The sequence below is a fragment of the Canis lupus genome, chromosome 30 (assembly GCF_048164855.1).
Source record: "Canis lupus baileyi chromosome 30, mCanLup2.hap1, whole genome shotgun sequence".
Lineage (NCBI taxonomy): Eukaryota > Metazoa > Chordata > Mammalia > Carnivora > Canidae > Canis > Canis lupus.
This window is the reverse complement of record NC_132867.1, coordinates 12606116-12632180: the sequence shown is the minus strand read 5'-3', so window position 1 is coordinate 12632180 and position 26065 is coordinate 12606116. Positions and strand designations below refer to the sequence as shown.

The following is a 26065-nucleotide window of genomic DNA, read 5'->3' as shown; positions in this document are numbered from 1 at the left end:
GGTTCAACCACTAAATGTTCTTGGAAGTAAGCCATTTTTAGGTCAACGTGTTACTAATTCTGGAATCTCCATGAAATCCAGTAAAAAATAAAATAAAATAAAAAATCTCTTTCCTTAATACTGAACATGAGACTGTATGTGTTTGGGATAGTTCCTGGAAGGTAGACCAGGATGCAGGCTTCTAGTACAGAACCGGGAACTTCAATCAAACTTCTGCCAAGGTCCAAGGCCACAGCACCCTGAATGCTCCATTCCATTCTGAAATCAGAAAAAAAAAAGGATTAGACCAGGAGACCTGAACGGAAGCCCTCCTCATAATGTCCGGTGCTGTCAGTTTTGACCACTTTCCACTGCCCTTTGGCAGCTGTCTTTCTCTTTCTCCTGTTTCTACAAATGTTTGTATGGGCCCCTCCACGTACCACCTCTACGTCTACACAACACACAGATGTGTCATCCTCACCTGCCTAGCCCCTTGAGAGAATACTCTATGATCTCACTTGGAATTTAAAACGACAGCGGCAACAAAAGCTCATAGATGCAGAGAACAGATTGGTGATTGCCAGAGGGGTGCGGGTGGGGGGCACAGAATAGGTGAAGGTGGTCAAAAGGTACAAACTTCTAGTTACAAAACAAGTCATGAGGTAGTGACTATAATTAATAATACCATGTTGCGTATTTGAGAGTTGGCTAGGAGAGTAGATCTTAAAAGTTCTTATCACAAGAAAACAATTGACTATATGTATGGGGGGATGCATGTTAACTAGACTTATTGTGGGGATCATTTTGCTGTATATACAAACATCCAATCACGTTGTACACCTGAAATTATTAGAATGCCATATGTCAATTATATCTCAAATTTTTTAAATGCCCTATTTCCTTGACACTGAACATGAGAATGTGGCATGTTTTTGGTGGGTTCCTATAAGGGCCGAAACACCTGATAGCACATAAACAACTATGCAGGACTATTACAAAACTGATACCATATGCCAGGAATAAATGGTGATATTAAATTCCTCGGGTTCCTATTTTCTCTCTTAGAATTTTATGCTTGACTAAACGCCCTGTTAACTAAGTAATCTCCTGTAACTCTTAGATATTTTAGGTGGTAAAAGGCTAGAAATTCAACTACCTGCAAGGGGACAGGGTCCTTGAGAAGCCAATTGGGAAAAATACTGAAATATATCTGTATTTTAAATTGGTAATGCAGTAAATTCAGGCGATGCATTATAATGCATTTCATTATTTCATCAAAGTTCTACTTTTGTATATACAAAGCATTAAAATAAAGATATTGAAATATCAGGAATAAATAGATAAAAGCAGGAGCTTAGTATAAGACTTATTATAGTTAACTCTAGAGGAAAGGATTTTAGTCTGTATTTGAGTCCTAGACTACATTTATGACCTTGGGCAAGACATAACCACCATGACCTTCCGTTATCTCATATGCAAACTAATATATTTGCTGACCTTTCTAGGTGGCTTATATATATATATATATATATATATATATATATAAGATATATATCTTAAAACATACTTGAAAATATTTCAAAATTTCATAAAAGTTGTAAAGAAAGAGGGAAATACTCCCCACGTCGTTAATTTAATATTTTCTCTGTTAAGCCTTTATCCCTACTACTTGGAATTAAATGGATATATTTTCTATTTCTGTTTATTTCCCTTACTTTGAAGAAGTTACAAATAAGGAGTAAACAAAAAGATTACAAGGAGGAAGAGAAAGCAAGAGGAAAGATGATTGCTATAATCTAAGTGATCAGAGAAAGCAAATGATTCAGGTCCTGCTTATTAGCAGAATGTGGCCTGAACTTTAGAATTTCCTTCAATAATCTCTCCAGCTTCTCTGGCACATGCAGTCACAGGAAAAGAATCATCACATTTCTGGTGTATAATGTAAAACCTGAGAACCAATGACTTGATGTGAATGTTAGGGGCAGCAGATTCTTCACAGCTGGATTATGTACAACGAGGATCATTAAGGGTGATGCTAGATGTATACTGCAATGGTTTTGTTCACAATCATTCTATTTCAAAAACATCATCTTTCCCTCTCAAAACATATGCTGTTGCTTAAATGCTTGGCAACTCCCCTGGTTTTCAGATTTTCTTTCTTCCTGTTTCGAAGTATATGGATTTCCTATTTACTAAAGACATTTAAGCTCTTCTAGTTATATACTGCAACGTAACAAACCACCTCAAACGTACTGGCATAAAGTAACATCGATTTTATGATGCTCACGGGTTCTGTGGGTCAGAAATTCAAAGCACAGCTGGGAGGGCTTGTCTTGGGATGTCTTCACAGCTGCTCCATGAAATCTACGGGTCTTGCCTGGGAAGTTATGAGTGGCTAGGGGTGACTCAAATGGCTGAGGGTTGGAATCATCAGACTCCCATGACAGGCACTAAAGCTGGGCTCAGTTGAGACTACTGACCCACACAAGACCTTTCTAGGTGGCTAGGCTTTTTACAGCATAGCAATTGGATTCCAAGAGTGAGCTTCTGCAGAGCAAATGTTCAAAGAACCAAGAGGATGCTGCTTGGATTTTAATGATTTTACCTCAGAAGTCAATAAGCCTATTTCCTGGTTGAAGCAGTCACAATCTTACCGTGATACAAGGGGATGGGTTATCAACTTTGTGTCCTGCTGAGAAGAATGTCAAAAAATTTGTAGTCCTTTTAAAAAATTACAACACAAACTATGTATGAGAGCTAAAGATAGAAAGCAGACTAATTGCTAAATGTATGAGTAAGAATGTGTGTGTGTGTGTGTGTGTGTGTGTGTGTGTGTTATTCATTTTTGGGTGTGTTCCATCACCCATTCTCTTCAACAAACAATCCATATATTTCAGGGGTAACAGATTGATATACTCCAGCAGAAGACCTGATAAATCCAAAGGAATCCAGGCTTAAGTTAAACAGTACGTGGTATTTCTCTAAATATAGGATTGGTCCTGGAAAGAGCATGTGTAACAATTTGGATCTCTGGGATGCATTTTTAAAGAGTCTTGTGTTTTCCTGCTTTAGTCTCATGGCCTCTGAATATTATCATGTGTGGTGTGAGGCTGGCCTGTTATGGCCATCTTGATAACAGCTGGAGAGAGAAAGCAATGTGTGGGATAGAGCAGAGCAAAGAGATTTAAAGACAAATGGAATCAGAGCCTCGATTGAATAATATCTGCTTGTGCTTTTTCAGTTCCTTTACACCATAAATTTATTTTATTGTCTATCCACATTGAGTTGGATTTTATGTGTTTTATGTATATAAACTGTGTTCAGAAGCATCATCACTGATGCTCCATGTGAAATTAAATATAAAACATTTTAACTTCAAATCCTTTTAATATTTTTATCAGTTGATTCTTTCATATTTTTATTGATTGATTCTTTAAGTTTGTGTGATTCCAGTGTTATTTTAGTAGGAGAATGATAGAAACTGGCCAGAACAAAACAAAACAAAAGAAATCCAAATCACATTTTTTAAAAACGTAATCAAGAATTTAAATTAATTAATTAATTAAATTAATTAATTTAATTTAAATCTTTAAAAAGGGGGTGGGGGGCAGCCCAGGTGGCTCAGCGGTTTAGTGCTGCCTTCAGCCCAGGGTGTGATTCTGGAGACCCGGGATCGAGTCCCATGTTGGGCTCCCTGCATGGAGCCTGCTTCTCCCTCTGCCTGTGTCTCTGCCTCTCTCTCCTCAAACTGTGTCTCTCATGAATACATAAATAAAATATTAAAAAAGAAACATAATCAAGAATTTGTCTTTAGGGTTGACCTAAATATATTTTAATTTTAAACATATTCAATACTTTTTCAAGTGGAAGAGTATGATTTTGAGAGAACCCAAGTTCTCTATGTTACAAATGAATTGACAACTTCCTTCACAGCCTTTTATAATTTAGACAAAATATGTCAATTCCTGTTAGAGTTTTAACAAACTCTTTTATTTTTATGTGCTACAGTATGAATATTTGTGTTCCCCTAAAAGCCTTATGTTGAAACCTAAACCCCAGTGAGATGGTATTAAGAGGTGGGGCTTCAGGAGGTAATTAGGTCATAAGGGTGGAACCTCACAAATGGGATTAATTTCCTTGTAAAAAAGACCTCAGAGAGCAACCTTTCCTCTTCTGCCCTTTGAGTGAGTACTCAGTGTAAAGATGGTTGTCTAAGACCCAAGAAGCAGGGTCTCATCAGACGTGCAATCTGCAGGTGCCTTGTTCTTGAACTTTGTAGCCTTCAGAACTGTGAGAAATAAATTCCTGTTGCTTATAAGCCACCACATTCAAGGTATTTGTATTAAAGCAAGCGAAAAGGACTAAGGCACTGTGTAAATACTTCTATTACACGGTTCGCACTTGACCGTGTCTGCCTCTCATTGTATTGTGAGCACTTCCAGAGTTTGTCTTTGTTCTAAGCACAGAATAGATGCTCAGTAGACTGCTGAATCAATGAATGAATGCCTCGGTTGAAAGCAGGGTAGGGAGTTTGAGTAAAAGTTTATAAGCTTGAGTAAAAGTTTAAAAGTTAATCAAATGCTTTTGATGACCTTGCAGAGGGTGATTAAGATTTTTAGGATAGTCCAGTGGTCACATTTTTGGCACCATATTATATAGCAAGATAAGAAATCAAGTTTATTCAAAATTATTGTTTAATTATGCACAGTTGAAACATGTGAAGTTTAATTAACAATCGTTGATAGTAAATCATCCAGATAAAATATATTAGCTTCTGAATATATGCTAATCCTATGCATAGGTATATTATTAGTCTAAGTAATTTATTATTTTTCTTGACTTATCTTTCCCTAAAGTATTCAAGTATTCAAAATGGTAAGGTATTACTTAGTATAAATGTCATAGCCTGTTTTAAAAAGACAGGTTAAGAAAAATGTTAAAACCTCTCCAAAAGATCCCTCTTCCCCATAGAAAGGCAGAAGTGGGAGCAACAGGATTTCTGGGTTAGACAAAGAAATTAAAAATTCTGACTTCGCAAACAATGTTGTATGACCTTGAGCAGCTTCTCAAGTCCTTTTCTGGTAAGACAAAGGTATGCATACTTAGAAGTTTAATCAAATTGTTAAAACTCCTTTAAAAAAAGATTTTATTTATTCATTTGAGACAGATAGATGATAGATGGATGATAGATGGATGGATGGATAGATAGGTGGATAGATAGATGATAGAGAGAGAGAGAGAGAACATGAGCAGGGTGAGAAGCAGAGGCAGAGGGAGAACCAGACTCCCCAGTGAGTAGGGAATCTGACTCGAGGCTCAGGGTTCAATCTTAGGACCTGGAGATCCTGACCTGAGCTGAAGGCAGATGCCCAACTGATGGAGCCACCCAGGTGTCCCTAAAACTACTTTAATATTGAAAATGTTAATGTGGGATTCCGTGTATATGCATATATATACATACATATATATGTAAAATTATTATGCTTTGGAAATTATGTTTTAATTGCTTATTTTAAAAAGTGGTCTTGGGCAGCCCTGGTGGCTCAGCGGTTTAGCACTGCCTTCAGCCCAGGGTGTGATCCTGGAGACCCGGGATTGAGTCCCACAACAGGCTCCCTGCATGGAGCCTGCTTCTCCCTCCGCCTTTCTCTCTCTCTCTGTGTTTCTCATGAATAAATAAATAAAATCTTTAAAAAAAAAGTGGTCTCTGGAAATCTAAGCAATATTGTAAGATTCGTATACTCCAGATAAAAGAACTTTTATTTTTTTATTTAAGATTTTTAAGTATCCTCTGCACTCAACATGAGGCTCAAACCCACAACCCTAAGATCAAAAGTCACACCCTCTGTCAACTGAGCCAGCCAGATGCCCTTAAAGATAATGGAGCTTTTAAATATTTGGTGGCAACAGCATGTTTGGCATCCATTGATTCATCCTTCATTCCCAATGCAGACCCCATTTTTTCCCGTTTCAGTTACAGTTGAAGTACCACTTAATTATTGTGGATACCTTTCTTTTGTAGGTACTATAAAACTTAATGCTCTGCTAGAAAATCCATGATTGTAGTTATTCTAATGACCCCACTTATGCCTCACTATTTCCATACTCGTTTTGCTTTGGTGTTGTTTCAACGCTGATAGTATAAACATTTTCAAGATATGTTAATTAGCAGTTAAACTCAACACATATAGTACCAACAATTGATAATTGGTAAGAATTCCACCAATATGGTGGTAATATGAATACCCATAATTTCATACATCCACAGTGTAAGAAAATTTATCTTAAATTTGAAAAAGGTAATTTGATGATTGCTTGATTTTTGATACCATACTAAAGCATCTCCCAATAATCCCACTTGTAGTATGTGGCTTTGAGAACGCTGTTGTGGCAGGCAATTCCCTTCAAGATCAGACTTACCTCATTCTGGCACCTTTCCATTTCAGACACCTGCCATAAGCATGTCCACTTTCTTCCTCAGGGTCTTCTACTCTCACTTGGTCTACTCACCAAGGCTTGAGAGAGAACCCCCAGCCCCCACCCTACCACTGCCCCACCAGCAGTTTGCAACCAATGGGGAAGTAGGAGTAAACTGATAATGTTCCAGGCACCGGTCTTTTGGAGAAGGATTGGGGAGGTATTCTACAGGTTTCTTGGAGCCAGTAGAGTCCTCACTAGAGGAACCTTCACCAACTTTACAGTACCTATGCTGAGATTTTTTTCCCATTCCCCTCACGCTCCCAAACCCACTTCCTGGGATTACCTCCCAAATAAATTGCACCATATCTTTGTTTCATATTCTGCCACTGGAGAAACAAGACCAAGTCACTCTTTGACCCTTATCTGGTTCTTTTGGGTGAATGCAAATTATCAAAGTACATTTTTGACTAATTGCAAATGGTAAAGGTCCAGATTTTATGTACCTCTGAAGGCTAGTGATTATTTAACCTAAAGAGAAAGATAGATACCGTGATCCTCTAGGTCAACAGAAATGATAACATTTACTTGACTTGCCCTGTAGTAAGTTAACTAACTTAGCAATCATATTTAAGTTCCTTCCACAACTATTCTTCAAATGCTCTTTATCTTTCTTCTGTTTCCCTTGTTGGTGAGGTAAATAAAATTTGATAAATACTTCCTTTTTGTATGAGATCTGTTTTTTTATAGCAATCAAAACTACATCGTGACTATTGCCTGGCTGAAAGTGATTGCAAAACACGGCCAACTCAAAGGTTCACTGCAGTTTGAGGTATATTACAATGAAACATATACTTGATTTGTTAAGGTAGTGGTTTTCAAGGTTTTTTTTTTTTTCTTTTTCTAAACTTAAAATTACCTGAGATTGTCTCCAAAATGTAAATTATTAGGCCTTGCCTCCTAAGATTCTGATTTAGCAGGATCAGAACAGGAATCAGGAGTTCATATTTATAACCAGAAGACAGGTATTCATGGACATCATCAATTTGAGAAACAGGCTTAGAGCTTCTGGAGAACAATTATCTTTGAAAATATTTTTTTTAAATATTCATTTTTGTTCTCTCCCTCACTAGCATTCAAAACAAGGAATAAGGGAAAGAGAAAGACAAACTTTCTAAACTAATGGCACCTAAAATGCTAATTACTCTAGTTTGTTCTTAAGAATGACAAGAAATTTTAAGAATAAAGATTTATCTACTATTTGAAAAATAAAGCAACGTTTGTTTTCTCATACAACCTCATACACCTAAAAAAAAAGGTTGAGGATTTGGTTAAAAATCAACTTGCTAACTCAAAATAACTTTATGTATTTGTATTCCTCATGTGAATAAAATCTTTTATTTTTAAGCCCAAGATCTGGAATTTCTTACATTTCATTTCCATATAGTCTACATTTATGTTCATTGTGTATTAATTTGTTTAAGCCACTAAATTCAGCATGTTACAGTGGACACACATGGGTGCTAAGCAGACAACTCAGTTTTGGCATAGTTGTCACTTGTTCTTGTAGTTTTATCTGAATATTTCATTTTTTTTGTCATTCCATAAAAATGAAATAAAAATTAAAATGCTGATGAAAATGATATATGGGATATAATGATATATTGGGGTAGAGATGGCAGTCATTTGGTGTGTTACAGACAAAATCCGACATTAATGAGCAGACACTGGACTTTATAGTTTGAGTGTGTTCATAGATGGTAAAGAATCTTCTATCAATACCAAAATGAGAACCAAGTTTAGGGATCCAAAAACAAAAGGTCCTTAAGGCTTTTGGTTAGGAGTCCTGCTACAAACTCTATGAAACTTTATGAAAAGAAAAAGGTCAATTCCCGTATTTTTCTAGAAGAAAATCCTTAAGACTTTTTAACACTAAAGTGATCTTTATACTCTCATGCTCAATATTTAGTTTGGTCTGGTGCCAACTCCCTGTTTTTTACATTTTTCTTTTAAATTACTGCTAAATTCTCTTGAAATAAACTGATAAAACTAGAATTTGAGAAAAGATATTTGTTTTTAAAGAGTAGCTTGTTTTTAATGTTTAATTATATTCTTTTGTAGCAAGATCGTAAATTGGAGTATCAACAGACATCACACCTGCTACAGACTATTTCCCCCTTTCTATCTCACTTCCCATTTCCAGCAGATGAGAGGGCTTTCTATGTACATGCCCTCAGATAGTTACCAGAGAAATGCAAAGGAATGGTTACCATAGAATAGCAATTCAACACTCCCTTTGGGGTTTCAAAATAGATTTTTGAAATCTGTAGCAGAATGAAGGCTGAGTTGCAAGAGCTAAGGTCTTGTAAACCAAAGACTTGGCATGCAATTTACATGAGTCTTTCTCTTCCCTCTTTTCTGTCTCTTTCTCTCCTCCTCTCCCTCCTCCATTATCTCACTGGGAAGAGAGAATGAAACATGAGATGAGAGAATTAGATATGGCAAATGTGTCACTTAGGTTTCTGATTCCTGTGCCTTCTCATTTTCTGGTCAAGTAGAGTTTCAGGATTCTGAAAGTACAGCACCACTTTCCAGTTCAAAATCAGAGTGGGAGGAGGCACTGCTCAATAAATATTTAGCATTTACTATGTACTTTGCATATATGAATTCATTTAACCCAAACAACCTTGTAAAGTTGATATTCTTAATATCACCACTCAAAGATTAAGACAGATTCACTAAATAATTTCCCCATGGCTACAGAGCTAATAATTTGTGGAGTCAGGATTCAAGCATAGGTGGTCAGGATCCAGAACCAAAGCTTGTTTCCTTTAAATATCAGACGTAGCCACCATCCCCTCCCACAACCTATACACAACCTAAATGGTAAGCAGCTAAAGAGACACAGTAGTATATTGTGAGGCCCAAGGAAGGGACCTCACACCTAAGTCTCCTGAGCTTCAGCATAGCATGGAAGAGCATATAAAAGTCCCACTCTCTGCTCCCTACACCCAACCTACATCAAAGGGCTTAGAAGTATTAGGAAGAGTGTCAATGACTAAGGGACATCGAGGTAGAGAAAATGAAGAAGTAGCGTAAAAGTTCTGAGAAATGATGGGCATTGGAAACTTGGGCACCAGCAAAAATGTCAAAAGTCTCTACTGTCACCCCTCCCCACCACCACACATACTTTCTAAACAAGAAGAGCCTCTGGAATCTAGATGTTACCCTGTAGAGAGGGTAGGGAAGAGAAGATCCAGACGTTATATCTGGAATGACCAGGAAGTGAGAAATGATTGAGTTCATCTAGAAGAAAATGATATTTTCTGCCACTAAGCAGGATGGTAGCCAAAATACAGTAAATACAGTTATTTTGAACTCAAGCAGCATGCTTGCACACTTGAATTGTGAAATATGTACTGAAAACACCACATCACCACCCATTATATGGCCCTCAAGAATCCAAAAGCAAGGAAACAACAACAACAACAAAACACCAATAATTTATTCCACAATCAGGAATTTCACAGTGAATTTACTCACCGGAAATAGAATCACCCCCATCCTTTTACCACACTTATGCCTTGATATGTTTTTAACTCTTTGCAAGGTTTTAGGAACAAACTACATGTGAAAAGTGAGGATAGAATGTGTGCAATGAATTTCAGTCTATCAATACATTACCTTATATTGTTGGGGGGGGCGGTTTACAGAGTCCATGTCATATACATTAACTCACTAAATCATGACAACAGCTCCATGAGGTAGGCATTATTGAATTCACAGGTGAAGAACCTGAGACTCAGAGGTTAAGTAACATGTTAATGGAAACAGAGCTTGTGACAAAACCAGGACTCAAACCTAGGCCCTCTGATACAAATAATTTGTATGAATATCACATGATATAAATAAATAGAGACTAATTTATAGTCATCTCAACAAGGGAAGATTAAAATTAGGCCATTAAACACATCTCTCCAATGTTTCCCTTGAAATAGTTGGGAACTGACTTCTTGACCTTTGGACCTAAGTAGATGCTGGTGATTACTTCATTTTTGTAAAATTAAACTTCAAAATACATCTTCCTTCTTTTCTTTCCCCCAGTTTTTCAAACTGTGATCAACACAAAATTTAACTATATATATATGTGTATATATATAGTCACATACATTATGATATATATATATATATATATATATATATATATATATATCTCATAGGAAAAAAACCTTTATTGATTTTATTGCTCATCTCATCTATGCAAAGTTAATACTAGAATATGCTAATCTTAGTCTAATAAACAATGTTCAACCTAGTATATGATAGGTATAGAGTTGTTAAAATTTCACATGAATTTGTAAACAAGAAAGCAGAAAGTTACTAATAAATATTTTGGGTAATATAATTTTCTTATTGATGGAATGTAAGTGGCACAAACTTCACAAATTAGATTTATCATAGTTGAATCCTACTTCAGAAATAGGTTAACTGAAATTCAGATACATATAAATGTATTAGCACAACGTTAATATTAAAATGGTATTCTATGATAAATAACTTTTAGGTTTGATTGATCTTGTATCTTAATATCCATGGAATAAAATGAGAATTTTTCCTTATAAGTAAACCCTTGGTTGTTCAGAAAACAGATTCTTCACTCATCTGATTATATAGTTAGTGGTGAAATGTTAAGACAGCACAACTTTGTGATTAAATGGAATAAATTTGATCACACAATGAAAAAAAAAAGAAATCAACACAAGAAAGAATGATGTATTTGAGAACATTTTTAATAAATAATGTGACAAAATTACTTTTCTGATTATTGGTTTTCAGTATGCAAAATTATGGCTAAAAATAAGAGGTTTCTTACATGAACATAATGAAAACATTAATCACATGGATTGTTCCCTTAGTACTGCACACCCTTTCTATGTAACTTTCAAATTATCTAAGTGAACACATTTAGTTTTTGGTGAACACCAGCTTTTTTTTTTTTTTTTTTTTTTTTTTTTTTTTTTTTTTTTGTGGTTCAGTTTTGTTTGGCTTTGTTTTCCAGTGGGGTCAGGCCTGATACCTGTGTATGAATCAATGTACGTTTTTTTTTTTTTTTCCTCAAATAGCACCAATTATTAAGTCAATGAAATTCCTATAACAAAAAAAGGATCATAAAAATCTACAGTCAGAGAGCATCATTTGGCAATTCAAAGCAAGTAATGCCTCTCTTTAAGCTTATAAGAAAATCTTATAAGTTTTAACATTGGCCACAACAAACTTAAACCTTTTTTTCTTTCAGTCCAGAAAAAGCAAGAACCATTGGGTTCATGGCCCACAATAAAGTACGCACGTTACTTCACCATCTGTCATCATTCAAATATTCCAAATACAAACATAGAGCATGAACAAAACAGGTTAAAAACGCTTCTCAACATTTTTTTTTCAATAAGACAAAAAAGGTTAATAGTTACAATGGTTTACAAATAAAGTTTAGTGATTGTGCTTTTAAAACCAAAAAAAAAAAAAAAAAAGATTAAAAACAGTGCATTACAAAAACAAAAATCAAACTTCCTTAAGTGGCACTTCTGAAAGTTGAACTGACACTACCAGAAGAAATTTAGGCCAGTTAAGATAGGGATGTCCTTATTCAATTGGTCATTAAAAACATCCATTTGTTTGTAATATGCATTTATAATTGCATTTGATTGAAAAATAGAACAAGGTTTTTTGCTAGGCTTACTTATGACAATGACTAGACAACCAGAAGATCCAACTGGCTTACCCCTACTTATCCAAAAGTATATTTCCAAGAAGAGTATACTTCAATGGTTGAAATGAAGACAAAATAAAGTACCACCAGGGGTTGCAAAGAGCATATATTTACAATGTTTCTACCCCATTCAAATTGATTTGTGGTTGTTCTGCCTTTGTTATGTTTTATTTTCTCCCAGCATAGGGTGGTATGAAAGACTGATTTTAAAATCATGTTAAAATGAAGTATGTTTTAATTTGCATTAGCAGTTGGTAATAGAAAGATTATATCTTGAGAGCCCTTGGCATGAGGTTGATTAATCAATTTCAAATCTTTGATCAATACTTTGCTATAAATTGGCTTGGTATGTAAGCAGTGCAATGCCATATCTCAGGGGCAAAATGCAAAAGAAGTGTGTTGTTCTCTCTTGCTGGCTGATGACTGAAGCAAGAAGTCAAATACTTCCCTTGCTGGAAGTAAGGTGTGATGGTTTGTTCCAACAGTGAGGGGAATAAGGGAGTTCTTCAAGGGATAAGGATCAAACAACAACAATAAAACTCCAATAAAATTTTTAAAAATGGTATTCTAATAAGAGGAATAAAAATGACAATTTTTACACTCTGATTGCACTGAACATTTTATCTGGCGTCATGTGTCATCAGACATGAGGCGTCTTGAGTGATAATTTTCACATTGGATCTCATAAGCCTCTCTGGTTGTCTTCAGCTTTCAGTTTCCTGTAAGAGAAAAGTGTTTGTTAAATTTGAAAATAAACCTTAGAGTAGAGTTTTATAGTTATGTTGATTTACATATTTTCAACCGTATAGTTTGTGTTTCTTCATTCATTCCCCGGCATAGGTTAGGAGGTGCTCATGACAACTCATTTATTTGTCTTTAGTTGGTTTTGATAGAAAATCCAGGGTGCTGGGTGGCTCAGCTGGTTAAGGGTCTGCCTTCAGCTCAGGTCATGATCTCAGGGCCCTGGGGTCAAGCCCTGCATCAGGCTCCCTGCTCAGCTGGGAGTCTGCTTCTGCTTCTCCCTCTAACTCTGCCCCTGCACTCTCTCTCTCTCTCACACACACACATAAATAAATAAATTTTAAAAGAAAGAAAATCCAACAGTTCTCTACAAATACCAAATTGTTCTGTGTGTTGTCTCGGTATTGAGGCATGTGGCACAGAGGATCGAGGAGCAGTAGAAGGCAGGTTTCTCTACTCCCCCCAGCCCCAACTCAACATTATAATTCAAATTTTCCTGGGTTTAAGTATTAGAGTTATGTATGATGACTTTTTGTTCCTCAGAAAGGTTCTCTTACTTTAAAAAACAACAAATAAAATAACTTATAAGACAACCTCTCATAACAACTGCAGGAAGAAAAATCTTATCCCAAGCCTCAAAATCAAAATGCTTTGGACATTAAAGAAAAATCAATTAGACATCATTTCTCAAAAATTTTCATCTTCTAGTTTTCAAAGTTTAGTGTAACATTCATTTAACAATTTACTTGGGATGAAATATATTTGTAAGAAGAGAAATTTGCCCTCAACTTGTTTTTCCTTTATTAAATGGAGAAAACATGGTCTTAAAAATAGGAGGTGATTTTGTGATATGATATGATTTACTGCCAATTCTATCTTTTGTCACTATAAATTCCAAAAAAGGAGTATGTATTTGACTCAAGAAGTATCCTCCTCCACCCAGGAAGGTGAGTGCCAAGGATCAGGTTCCCATTATCAGAAGAATGAAGGTGGAAGATAGCTGGCCAAATAAGTCAGATTAACCCCAGTGATACCAGGGTGGCAGTTAACATAGGCTAAGCACCCTCATTCAAATCCTTATCCTTACTGGTTTTTATAACCTACCTTAATATAATACTGTGCAATATATTATCTAGATGAATAGTTATTTCCTAATGACATGTCTGCCATGTAAATTTCTTAACTGAATATCTACAAATAATTATGACCTCCAGATCTAAAAAGAAATTGTTATCACCATTTAAAACTTTGGAAACATTTCAAGAAAATCATAAAATTAACAGGATTTTAGTCTCTGCGATCACTAATATTAGGGTTTGTAGTAAAACAGTCTAACATTTCTGTAGACTGATAAATATTCCTGATTTTGAGACTGATATAACAACTAGTATAATGTTGAGAAACTTGGGAAAAAAATTAGATACCTCTAATTCTTCATTATTATCTTCTCCTCTTTCATATCCTCCAAGAACTTGCATTTCTGCGATATTTCTTCGACCTACATTTGCTTGTTCTCTTTGTCTGCTTCCTGATCCTCTTGATGACATTGAGCTTGAAGAACTAGGATCTCTGGGATTATTTGATGTCGGAAAAGTAGGTCTACAGTAAGGTAGGATATCCTCTGTGTAATGAAATGCAATACGTGCACATGAACACTACTGTACATTTTCATTGCATAAAGTAACATCATTTGTGACTGTAATTCTGAATGGGGAAGCATCAATGTTTTTGAGGAATAAAGGAGGACATTTTATAACAATAATTAAAAAGGCAGCACCATCCTAAAAAACAATATAACAAGTCTTGTTGTCTTTCCTGGTAGTGAGGTGGCATTCAAGTTGCCTTCAGTCACAAGTTCTTGTCTGACCTCAAACTCACTGGGGACCAACATCATTAAAGGAGGTAAACCAAAGCTGGAGTCAGACTTAGCTTCCAGTTCTATCCTTCACTATAGGATCTCCAATTATTTTAGGTTTTAGTTCCTTCTTTTCTAAAAAAGTGTTAAAATATCTATACCCAGAGGAGCTTCTAGTGTTGATGTAAAAACAGGAGACTGGAAATCCTCGTGCAAAATATGAAGGATTATTTCAAGGCATTGATAGAAACAAAGCCCAGTTTTCTCAAATTACTAAAACAGAACCAAGCCCATGTTCACTTTCCAGACACCAAGATGTCAACCTCCATTTCAACATCATATTTACATTGTGGAGCTCTGAATCTTAGAAGCCTGCCATCCCTGTTACTGCAAAACGCAAATCACTCGAATTAAACGGCATCTCTTGAATTTCTATCTCTATACTGCTTTAAATTAGGTGCTGCTTGTACTGATGCATTCTCCAGCTGCTAACTTCTCTCCAATGCCTGTCCACTATACTCTTTGGACACCAAACATGTGAAAAACCAACTTTTCTATGTGCCCCCAAATGTTTCCTCTAATGTCCCCACTACCTGAATGAAATCTGATCCCCGCCCTGAGGTTTCCATGTTCTCTCCTACAGAATGAAGAAGGCTTCCTTCTGGCCCAACCAGCACCAGTTCTAAGTCAATACTCCCTGACCTTTGCACAAAATATTTTCTTTCTGGGATGGCCAAACCAATCTACCCATGTCACTTGTTTAGTCTTCCTTAATGGTACCTTTCTCCTTCCATTCTACTCATCACGATTTCTACACCTAATCCAGAATCGGACTTGTTGGGGTCTCACAGTCCATGAAGAGCACTGTTCCAGTATCCTCGCTTCACAGCATTTGGACTCCCGTGACCTTCATATCCTGTTCATGTTCCATCATTGACTTTTTCCTCTCCATTGACTTTAATTTTTGTCAAACTATAATATAAAATCTCTCTCTTGCTCAAAATTTTCCCCTTAAGCCTGTGCTCCACATGAGTCAATACCATCTTCCTGTCCTTATAGCTCAGCAAAGCTTCTTAAAGCAATTCGGACTCAGTAGTGGTAGACACAACTCCTGTTTACTATGAATCCCACTGAAATCTATCCATGACCTAATTACTACAGTGAAAGAGAAAATTCAATGTTGACTTTGATAATGCTAATCATGTTTCATTCCTTATGTCTCACGGCCCTTTATCTGGAAACCACCATCAGTTAGTTTAAACATCACTATTCCCAGATTCTAGTTCTCTTACCTTCCCAGCCAGTGTTCTGTGGGCTCTTCTTATGTAATGTTGATGCCCTGCAGGTTTCTACTTTTAGCCTAGTGTATATCTACATTCTTTTCCCCCACTCACTTTGGGTAATTTCATCCATTCTCATGGATTGTAACCTTTTTTAGAATATAACTGTCATGAGGGCAGTTACATTTCTGTGTTTTGTGTTTTGATATACTTTCAGCTTCACATATAATAGGTCATTGATAAATAGTTTTGAGTGAATGAATGAGTAGATTTAATTAATATTTTCTCATGATAAAGCCTTAATTTATATTTCCAACTCCTGATCTGAATTGAAAATTTCCTCTTCAGTTATCCCTCAAACTCGGTATGTCAAACATCAACTTCATCATGTCCATTCTTTTCTTCCCTCTCTGTATTCCCTAATTTAGTTAATGATAATACTAATCATTAAGACAACAAAGATAGAAAACTAAAATTATCTTAGAGTCTTCCCTGCCTTCCAACAACCTGCCAGTACTCTTTAAATGTACTTTTTCCACACATTCAAATACGCAAAGGTGAATCTGATTTTTAACACTAAAAAATGTCAAATTGTGAATTTTCCCACTCATTCATCTCTGCTTCTATGGCTTGGTTTGTATTCTCTACGTCTCTTGTCCAGGGATGGAAATACCTGCTAACAGATCCCTGTCTTGAGTCATTCCTCTCTAAACCATATTCACTCAGCTGCCTTCTTATGGGAACTACAGGCACTCTATGACTTAATCTTACATTTATCTCAAGAGCTTCCCCTTTGACCGTCTTTACCATCTAGTAACACTCCATTTCTTATAATTTTCTCAATGTACCTCAGAGTTTTTCAGGCTGAGTTTCTCTCACAAAACAATCTATCCACTTTCCTTAGACAACTTAAGTTTTGCCCACCTTGAACACTCAGCTTATGTGTCATTTTCACCAGGAAAGACCAATAAGTCTTTCTTTGCCTTACATATCTCACAAGACTGGATTAACCATCCCTTCATTGGACTTCCAAGTATGGCATCATTAACATTTCACCAAATATGAATATATCTATGAATCTACAGATTACCTATTTTTGTCTCTAACTATAAGCTTCTTGAGGTCAAGGTTCATGTTTACATGTAAATCTCAGGACCAGTACAATGTTTTATAACACAGTGGATGTCTGATAGATGTAGAAAGAAATTGAAATGATTGAGGTAAATGTCAGCAAAAAGATCAGTCATTCAAGTCTAGAAGACCACTCTCTTTAATTAAAAATGATTATTCATTACCCATGTAAATCACAGTGCCTCTCTCATTTTAAATAATGTCAACTAAATTGTATTAAGGTGAAAATTACAGCAGTGCATAGAAATGATCATTTAATGACACATATATATAGGGTTATGGTTCAAATAAGAATTTGGGAAAGCAAGACCTATGAAATAAAAATCTGGTCAGTGTATCTCAATGCTGACCATAAAATAGTGTTTCTTGTTTCTAGATTAATGGTTCCAATTATATTGGAATTATATAACACACAGGATAATTTATTAAATCTCTAAAGATTGGTGAAATAATTTCATCTCTTTGTTCTAATTGTGCATACACCAAGATCTTCCCCTTGTACAATTTTCTCCTGAAGAAATCCACCTGCTTTGGGGGAAGTTTCCTTAGAGCAGCAAATTGGTCTATACTTTCAGGGCACATATAAACTTTATAATTTATGTCATGACATTATATTTATAAATCATTACTTAGAGTATAGTATGGATCAAAAGTTCAGAGCCAGATCATCTTTTGCTTAACTGATAAAAAGTCAGCTAAGTTTTTCAAACTTTGGATTGTGGTGATGACACCAAGTACTTTGCAGTAAGAGGCATCTGACTGAAATGTAGTTTTACTCATCACTTTACTGCTGAGTCCATGCCTGGATTAGGAGTTCAGGCTTCCTGTCACAGAACAATGAAACTGACTCCCATTTTGACAGAAAGTTGCTAATGATCAAGTGCCCAAAATAAACAGAATAAGAGCTTGCGCTCTAACCTTACCACGATAGATCTATTAAAATACACTAGTAGTTGATGTGCCCCCTACCGGTTTCTAAGATTCATTTCCCGCCCACTCTTTTCTGACTTTTTCCATCAATCTCCCCTTTTATTATATTTCTTTCTCCTAAATGGTTTCTTCTCTTTCACCTATAATAATCCTATCCTAAAGTGTTTCTACAAAGTCTGCCTTCCTGGCAAACTCCCAACCTGTTCTCCTCCCAGTCTTCTGAAAAGAGCTCACCACCTCCCTTCCACAATTTCCATTTACTTTGGAACCCCCTACAATCTGGCTTCTATTCTGATTACAATACTAAAAACAGTTCTTTTGAATACCACCCACAAATAATACATTGCAACATCCTCATGTATTCTCTCCCCCAACCCCCACTTCCTGTTGATATCCACCTTTCACTTGTGGCATTTTAGATTTCTTCTATCTTAAAATTTCCTCCACCATTCTTTCTAGGATACTATTCTCTCTGGCTTGGCGATCTTGATTATTTTATATCTCTTGGTGTATCCAATCTCAGTTTCCACTATAGAAAGTCATTCTTGTGCCTAACCTTTGAATATAATCATTGCTGATTATTGGTATGTTGGAGCTGGCTCACATGCTTAAAAAAAGTACCCAGTCTTCCCAACTCCACATTCACTGACTTCATATCAGCAGCTTGAAACCAGCCACCTTGTAAGTAACTACCCAATAGAAGTGAGTAAATGGCTACAAATTAGGGTTTTGCTTTGTTTTCCTCCCAGAGAATTGATTGCTCGACATTAACCAGTATATCACTGCAGATAATTTAGCCTTTGTAATTCATGCAATTTTTCCCTCTGTGTTGCCATTTTGAAATCCCACTCTCTACTCGTGACCTTTCTCCTGATCTTTAAACTTAATTCTCTAAAGTCTTATTGATTTTCTTCATATCTGTGCTCTTAGCAGCACCTTAATCCATTCAAAATTGAAATTCTTTTCCCTAAGACATTTCTGAGTTGTTGTTTTTTTTTTTTTTTTTCCTACTTTGGTCAGTACAATTAGGTTCTACTAGCCAACAGGGCCATCTAAGTAACATTTGAGTAACTTTTGCTTTACTCCATAATTTCATTCTATTCTTCTACTTTGAATTAGTCAACATGGTTCCATCTCTGAAATGCCAATGTAGGTTCTTTCCTTTTTTTCCACACAACTATTTTAATTCAGTGTTTTCATAGTTTATACCTAGAAATGTTACAATGTTCTGATACCTTCACCTACAGAAGTGCTTCTCCCTCTGCCTGTGCCTCTACCTCTCTCTGTATATGTCTCTCATGAATAAATAAATAAATAAAATATTAAAAAAATAATAAAAATTAAAATAAAACTCTGATTTTGTCATTTCTTGTTCAAAATTCTTTGCTGGCTCACCACTGCCTGTATCATAAATCCCGCACCCTAGATCACATTCCCGACCTTCCCAATCTGGCCTGGCTGCCTTTCTAGTTTTACCTGTCATATATTGTGTCTGGCTCAACTAGAAATCAATGTTCACCAAACATTTGTTTTTCCACTCCCATTTTTTTTTCTCCACCTATTTCCTTTACCTGCTATCCTCTTCTCTCCATTTAACTTGTTGAAATCATGCTTTCCTTTAAAACCCAACTCAGCTGGCACTTCTCCAAGGAAGTCTTATATGATGCTACATATTTAATTTAATTATATTAAAATTATTTGAGTACATGCTTATCTCCTCCATTAGAGAGTACATTTCTAAATCTTGTATTTTTCACTAGGCCTAAGAGAACCTAACAGTACAACTTGCAAACATGTGTTCAATCGGTATTTACTTGTTGTTTGAAGAAATCAGTACCTTGGATGAGGTGAGTCTTTGCTGGTGGAAGGTCTCGTTTTGCTGCCTTGTTTACTCGTCCTTTTCCATCATTTTGCTGTTCCTGTGCTTCTCTGGTATCACCTGGATTGGTTCTCATATCAGCAACCTGTCTTCCATCCAGTACTTCTCTCCCCTTGTAACTGCCTACTTTTCTATCTGATGATCGGTCTGTTCTTGCTTCTATAGAAGGGAGTTTTGGCACCATAACAGGTCGCACCTCCAGCTGTGCCTTGGATTGGACAGTGGGTGATTTTATAGCAGGTGGTGGCACCGGAGGAGGTGGTAGATCTAGAAAGAAATATTTAAAATACCATAAAAGTCTGCCACTTATAAAATTGTTAAATATTAGTATTATTGGAGTCACATTCAGTTGTGAGATAATATAACTTAAATGAACTAGAATAATTGATGGTAACCAAGGAAAAAGAAGATCAACAATTTCAATGTATGTTCGCTGTTGTAAGGCAGAAAAATACTGAATCACAGAGCTGGAACTTAAAGATGATCTACTCTTGGGATAAGCTAATATGGGAATATATGCTATAACATTCCCTCCCCCAACTATGATATACCTTCTTAACTCATTTTAGCACAATGTTGCTGGTCCCAGATATAAACCCTTATTCTTTGGGCAACCACTTCAGATTGAGTGAGGTTGGGACTTGAGTTGAAACCTGTTTGCCAACTCTAATCTAGCCTAAATCCTTTCTCATTCTGTAAAAAAGAAAACTCAAACACATGACCTTAAGTTATTTTTCAGTCTCAAACCTATATATGATCAGAACCAGGGCCAATGCCCTTAGATTCTTAATTTCTGATTCCTGTGTTTATAACCTACCATTTAATGATGAGATCTCTGTACCCTGTATCTGCACCCAGAGCTATTATTTTTTTTAAAGATAGATTTATTTATTCATTCATTCATTCATTCATGAGAGACACAGAAAGAGACAGAGATACAGGCAGAGGGAGAAGCAGGCCCCTCGCAAGAAGCCCAATATGGGACTTGATTACTGGACCATAGGATCATACCCTGAGTTGAAGGCAGACACTTAGCTGCTAAGCCACTGAAACAACTCCACCCAGAGGTTTTAAACCAGATAACCTCTGGTATAAATCTAAGTTAATGTTATATATTATAACTGGACATTATATATAATTCAACTTTTTATACTTAAGGATAAAAGTAGATAAAAAATTGGTCTCTAGAAAATAAATTTTCTTTAAGAGGTGCTACCTTTGACTCTTACATACATATTCCAGGGAGTAGAAATAGCCTAATAATAGTTGGTAACTTAGCAGAAGAATATGAAGATATTTTAGTTTTAGTTTGTTTTGCCTTTTGTATGGAGGACAAATTAAAAGGAAAGGCTTGAATCCATGAGGGCAAGAGGTTATTGTTATACCTCAGATAAGTAATGATAGGGGATGGAACTATATTGGTGGCTGTTCAGATGAGATGTATTTGAGAGACCTTAAGGAAGAAAAATCAGTATTATTTAATGATCAATGGAATATAGTAGGGGAAGGAAAGGAAAGATGCTAGGATGACTTCTAGGATTTCTGCTATACTTTACTAGATGGGTGAGAGAAACTTCACTGAAGGTAAGGAAGGAGGGGATGGCCTGCAGAGGAAGAGTATGGGTTCAGTTTTATAAAAGTGAATAGGAGGAGCCTTTGAAGTATCTAGATAAAGATGTCCAATAGGTTTTGTACATAAAATCTGAGTTTCAAGAGCAGTCAAGCCCAGATATATAGAGATTTGGGAATTATCAGTATGGTTTTTTCAGTCATGACTTCAGAAATGGTAATGTTTTCATATTTGGAGAGGAATACCTATGTGATAGAATAAATCAACTAAAAAGTGTTTATAAAACATGTATTAAATGCTTAGTATTAAAAAATTAATAATAGCATTTTCAACAAAAAAGCATACATTGACATGCTAAAAATAAATCAAAAGTACATAAGAACTTGAAAGTTCTCATACCTTTCTATCTCCATTTCAAATCCTCAATATTGATAATGTGGAGATAATCAGTTTGAATATTTTTCTATAGATCACTCCAGAAATTATTTATACACACAAATTAGGCCTGCTAAGTTGCATAATTCCAGGAAGCATCATTCACATCAGGGACTATATAAAAAGGCCACCCCTAGGGTTGTATAGTGCTGTCTGCCCACCCCTATGTGGGTGTCTGATAAAAAGTACCACACACAAAATATGCAGTCTGCCTTTCTTATTGACATAGGTGGAATTGCATTTTTTTTTACCTAACTGTGCAGTTGCTTACATTTCCCTATATGTATGTACATATAGCTCTGTCTCTTTTTTAAAAAAAAGTTTGTATAATGCTCTATTTTATGAATATATTATTATTTATTTAGCCAATCCTTATAGAAGAATATTTAGGTTGTTTCCATATAATTTACTATTACTGACAATGTTCCACTGACTATCATTAACATGTACCAGCACGAGAAATTCTTGAATATTAAAATCATGTCTCAGGAATTTTTTTTTTTTAAGGATTTTATTTATTTATTTGAGAGAGCAAAAAAGAGAGAGCACAGGGGAGGGACAGAGGGAGAGAGAATCTAAAGCAGACTCTGTGCTCAGTGTGGAGCCTGATGGGGGGCTTGATCCCACCACCTCGGGATCATGGTCTGAGCTGAAACCAAAGGTCAGACACTGAACCAAATGAGCCGCCCAAGGGTCCCATGTCTTAGAAATTCTTAACATAAGAGCCAATAAGGATTCTAGGAAATATCAGTTTTAATCTAGTGTTTCTCATTCTTACATACTTTTTAAAAAGAATTAATCATTCTTGTCCCATAAGTAGATGTTAGTCTTTTTTAAACTAATTTCCTTTTGACATTATATGCTAAAACTAAGACATCAAAATTGATCATACTGGTCTTTGGAAAAAGAGGGCTTGATGTACCATCTTCCTACCAGCTATTTTATTAGGACTCCATTATTACAAGTAATCCAACTTCTACTTGCATTTTTTTTTTTTTTTTTTGCTGTTGTTAGTTCTAATGGCTCATCATGCTCTAGTTTCATGTAAATAGCCTCTAAACATTACCTAAATTGGTGGCCAAAGTACAGACAATGACATTAATTTTCTACTGATTCTACAAAATCAAAATTTTTTTGCCTTACACCATATACTACCATTGTCACTGTGTCTGGTTTTCCTCTTTACTACTACCTTAATGGACTTTGAAAAAACAAAAACAAAAACAAAACAGGGAGGCCTGGGTGGCTCAGTGGTTGAGTGCCTCCCTTTGGCCCAGACCATGATCCTGAGGTCCCAGGATCGAGTCCAACATCGGGCTTCCTGCATGGAGCCTGCTTCTCTCTCTGCCTGTGTTTCTGCCTCTCTCTCTCTCTGTGTGTCTCTCATGAATAAATAAATAAAATGTTTTAAAAAAACAATACTTAAAAAAAGGTATTATCATGAGAGTCCTCCCTTATCTGCTACTTATTTAACTGTAAAGAGTCAAAAACCAGACTGTACTGAGTGGCTTAAAGCCAAGTGACCCAAGGCAGAGCAGTTCTAAGTTCAGACTAAGCCTGGGACTGGCAAAAAAGGAGAAAAATCAAATTCAGATCATACCTGGCAGCAAATTGGAGTGAGTGCCTGCAGGCTCTTTTCTGCACTATCTCCTTGCTACAGATTTAAACTCCAAATTGCAAACACAGATTATCAAGCAGGCAGAAAGTAACTGCCACTATCACCAAATCATAAAATGTCTGGGTTCATCAGGTACTGAAGCTGATGATTACCACTATTATAAGAGCATACAAAATCTTAGGAATCCAACTCTTGAGACAAAATCTATTACCAGGTGCTCTATAACACAGGTAGGAGAAGAGAACCCAATGGTAATTAGAAGAGTTCTAACCTCCTGGATATAATTGCTTCTGTAACTAATTGATGATGAGAGGCAAATACTTGTAGGTTTTATTTCTCATACAGATGGGTTAACAAATAATTTTTTTAGGTATTATAAGATAAGTGCTGAGTCAAAGTAGAGATCATTATAGTATGAACAATTCTGTATTTCACAGAGTGATAAGCAGTACTTTTCACTCAGTATATATCAATAATAGCTCAAACTGGATTTAACGAATAGAATCATGGATTCATATATGTATAGACACCTTATGTCATCTTATAAACATCATTCTTTATACAATATATCCCAAATTCCAGTATAATGTATATCAAAGTAAAATGTAAGAGCATGTGTATGCAGATATTTCTGCCAGCATTAACTCAGTATGGAGATCCAGTACTCTATTTACTTACTTAGCTGCTTAAAGTCCCAAGACCTTGTAATTAATGATAAATCAAGTCAAAATAACATCATTCCAAAGAGGGTGGTGAATTTATAATTTATGAAAAGTAGGGCTGGAGAAATAATGTAGATTTGGTTTTTAAATCAAGTATGTAAATGCATCGAAAGGGTTGAAAGGAGGGGGTGGGAAGAATCTATTAGAAGGTCCTAGAAATGCACTTATGCTTGGCTTTAACTCACTAAGACTCCGACTAATAAATATTCATATGTTTTAATCCTACCCTTCATCTGGGTTAGACTTGTAAGCAGCAAATATGAGATAAATAAACAGATTCAGCCTGTCAATTGTGATTACAGCACACAGTGCTCCGCTGAGCCTGGAGGACTCCCTATGTCTCACTGAGGCCGAGGATTTACCGACAGAACAAGGTATGGTCACAGTGCTCTATGAGCTGAACTTTGTCTCTCAAAGTTCATATGCTAAAGTCCCAACTCCCCTGCATCTCAGAATGAGATGGGATTTCGAGACAGGGTCTTTAAAGAGGTAATTACAGTAAATTGAGTCCTACAGTAAATTGGGCCTTAATACAATCTACCTGGTTTCCTTATATGAAGGGGATATTAGGAGACATACATAGATTGGAGAAAGACCAAGTAAATGACCCAGGAGACTATGTACCTCTACAAGCCAAGGAGAGAGGCCTTAGAAGAAATCAACTCTGTCAACACCTTGATCTTGGACTTCTAGCCTCCAGAGCTTCGAGAAAATAGATTTCTAATATTTTGGCCATCTAGTTTATACTGCATTGTTAGGTCAGCCCTAGAAAACTAATACAGCTACTGACTGACAAGGCTCATCACAAACCACTCTTCATCAGATCAGACTAGCAGTTCTTTATATAGCTCACAAAAAGCCAAATACAGAAGCTGAACAAAATTTGCAAAGTAAAGACACTACAAACTCAAGACTGATATACTATATTCTGAAATTAGTTCACAAAGGAAGTCTATTGATAATAATCAAACTCATCCATCATAGTTAACCTTTTAATCATTAAATAGCAAAAATCAAAGAAAAAACTCTTCATGTCTTACTATTATGTTTAATTTACATTTTAACAGTTCATAGCTCTTTAAATTCTTTCCTCTTCTCTCTTCTTTCTCTTTATAAATTGTACAAATTGTGTCTGCCACTGAGTTTCTTCATGAAATGGTCTATGAATTGTTTTTCAAAAAATGTAGTATAGTATTTTGAGAAAATAATTTCAGCGGAAATGACCCAGTGTTCCCACGTCTTAACCACTGCTATCAAGAATGTGTGCATTTCTCTTATTTTGATGCATAGAGAAGTATTTGCATTTACTTGATTTTACCTAATCAATATGCATTCCCAGATATGTATAAAATAATACATATTTTGGTATTTTTTAATCAAATCAGAAAGTATCCAGAATTATACTGAAGACTTTTTTTGTATGATAAACATAACCAAAAGACAGATGGTTATCAAAATGCTGAAAGGAAGTTAAAATTTTTAAAATAACTTTAGTCATATCTCCATTTTGCCTATTTTTATGGCTTCATGAAAATAATTATTGGCTTCTACATTACATTATATCTTGCAATAATTTTGCATAATCACTTTTGTGAAATAAGCAATGAAAAATCCAAATAGTATTTCAAATTAATTTTTGGCTTTAACTATTTCAGTAGATTTCTTTGGTATTTCTAAAATTGACTTGAAAAAATAACTTTGGTGTTTCATCACCCATTTCAATAGTTACTATGCAGGGATT

At 35.7% G+C, this 26065-nt stretch overlaps 1 protein-coding gene across 7 annotated transcripts in view; it reads right to left on the bottom strand.

Annotated features, from left to right (window-relative positions):
• Nucleotides 1-11168: 11168 nt before the first annotated feature.
• ROBO1 (roundabout guidance receptor 1) overlaps nucleotides 11169-26065 on the bottom strand; it is a 1129252-nt gene continuing 1114355 nt past the window's right edge. For all 7 annotated transcript variants that reach the window (XM_072806522.1, XM_072806527.1, XM_072806524.1 and 4 more), the window contains 3 exons: nucleotides 19938-20246; nucleotides 14329-14525; nucleotides 11169-12882 (listed from right to left, as the gene is read on the bottom strand). In XM_072806522.1, the coding sequence (XP_072662623.1) occupies nucleotides 12868-12882; nucleotides 14329-14525; nucleotides 19938-20246 (521 nt within the window). In that variant the 3' untranslated portion in view covers nucleotides 11169-12867. The remainder of the gene's footprint in view (nucleotides 12883-14328; nucleotides 14526-19937; nucleotides 20247-26065) is intronic.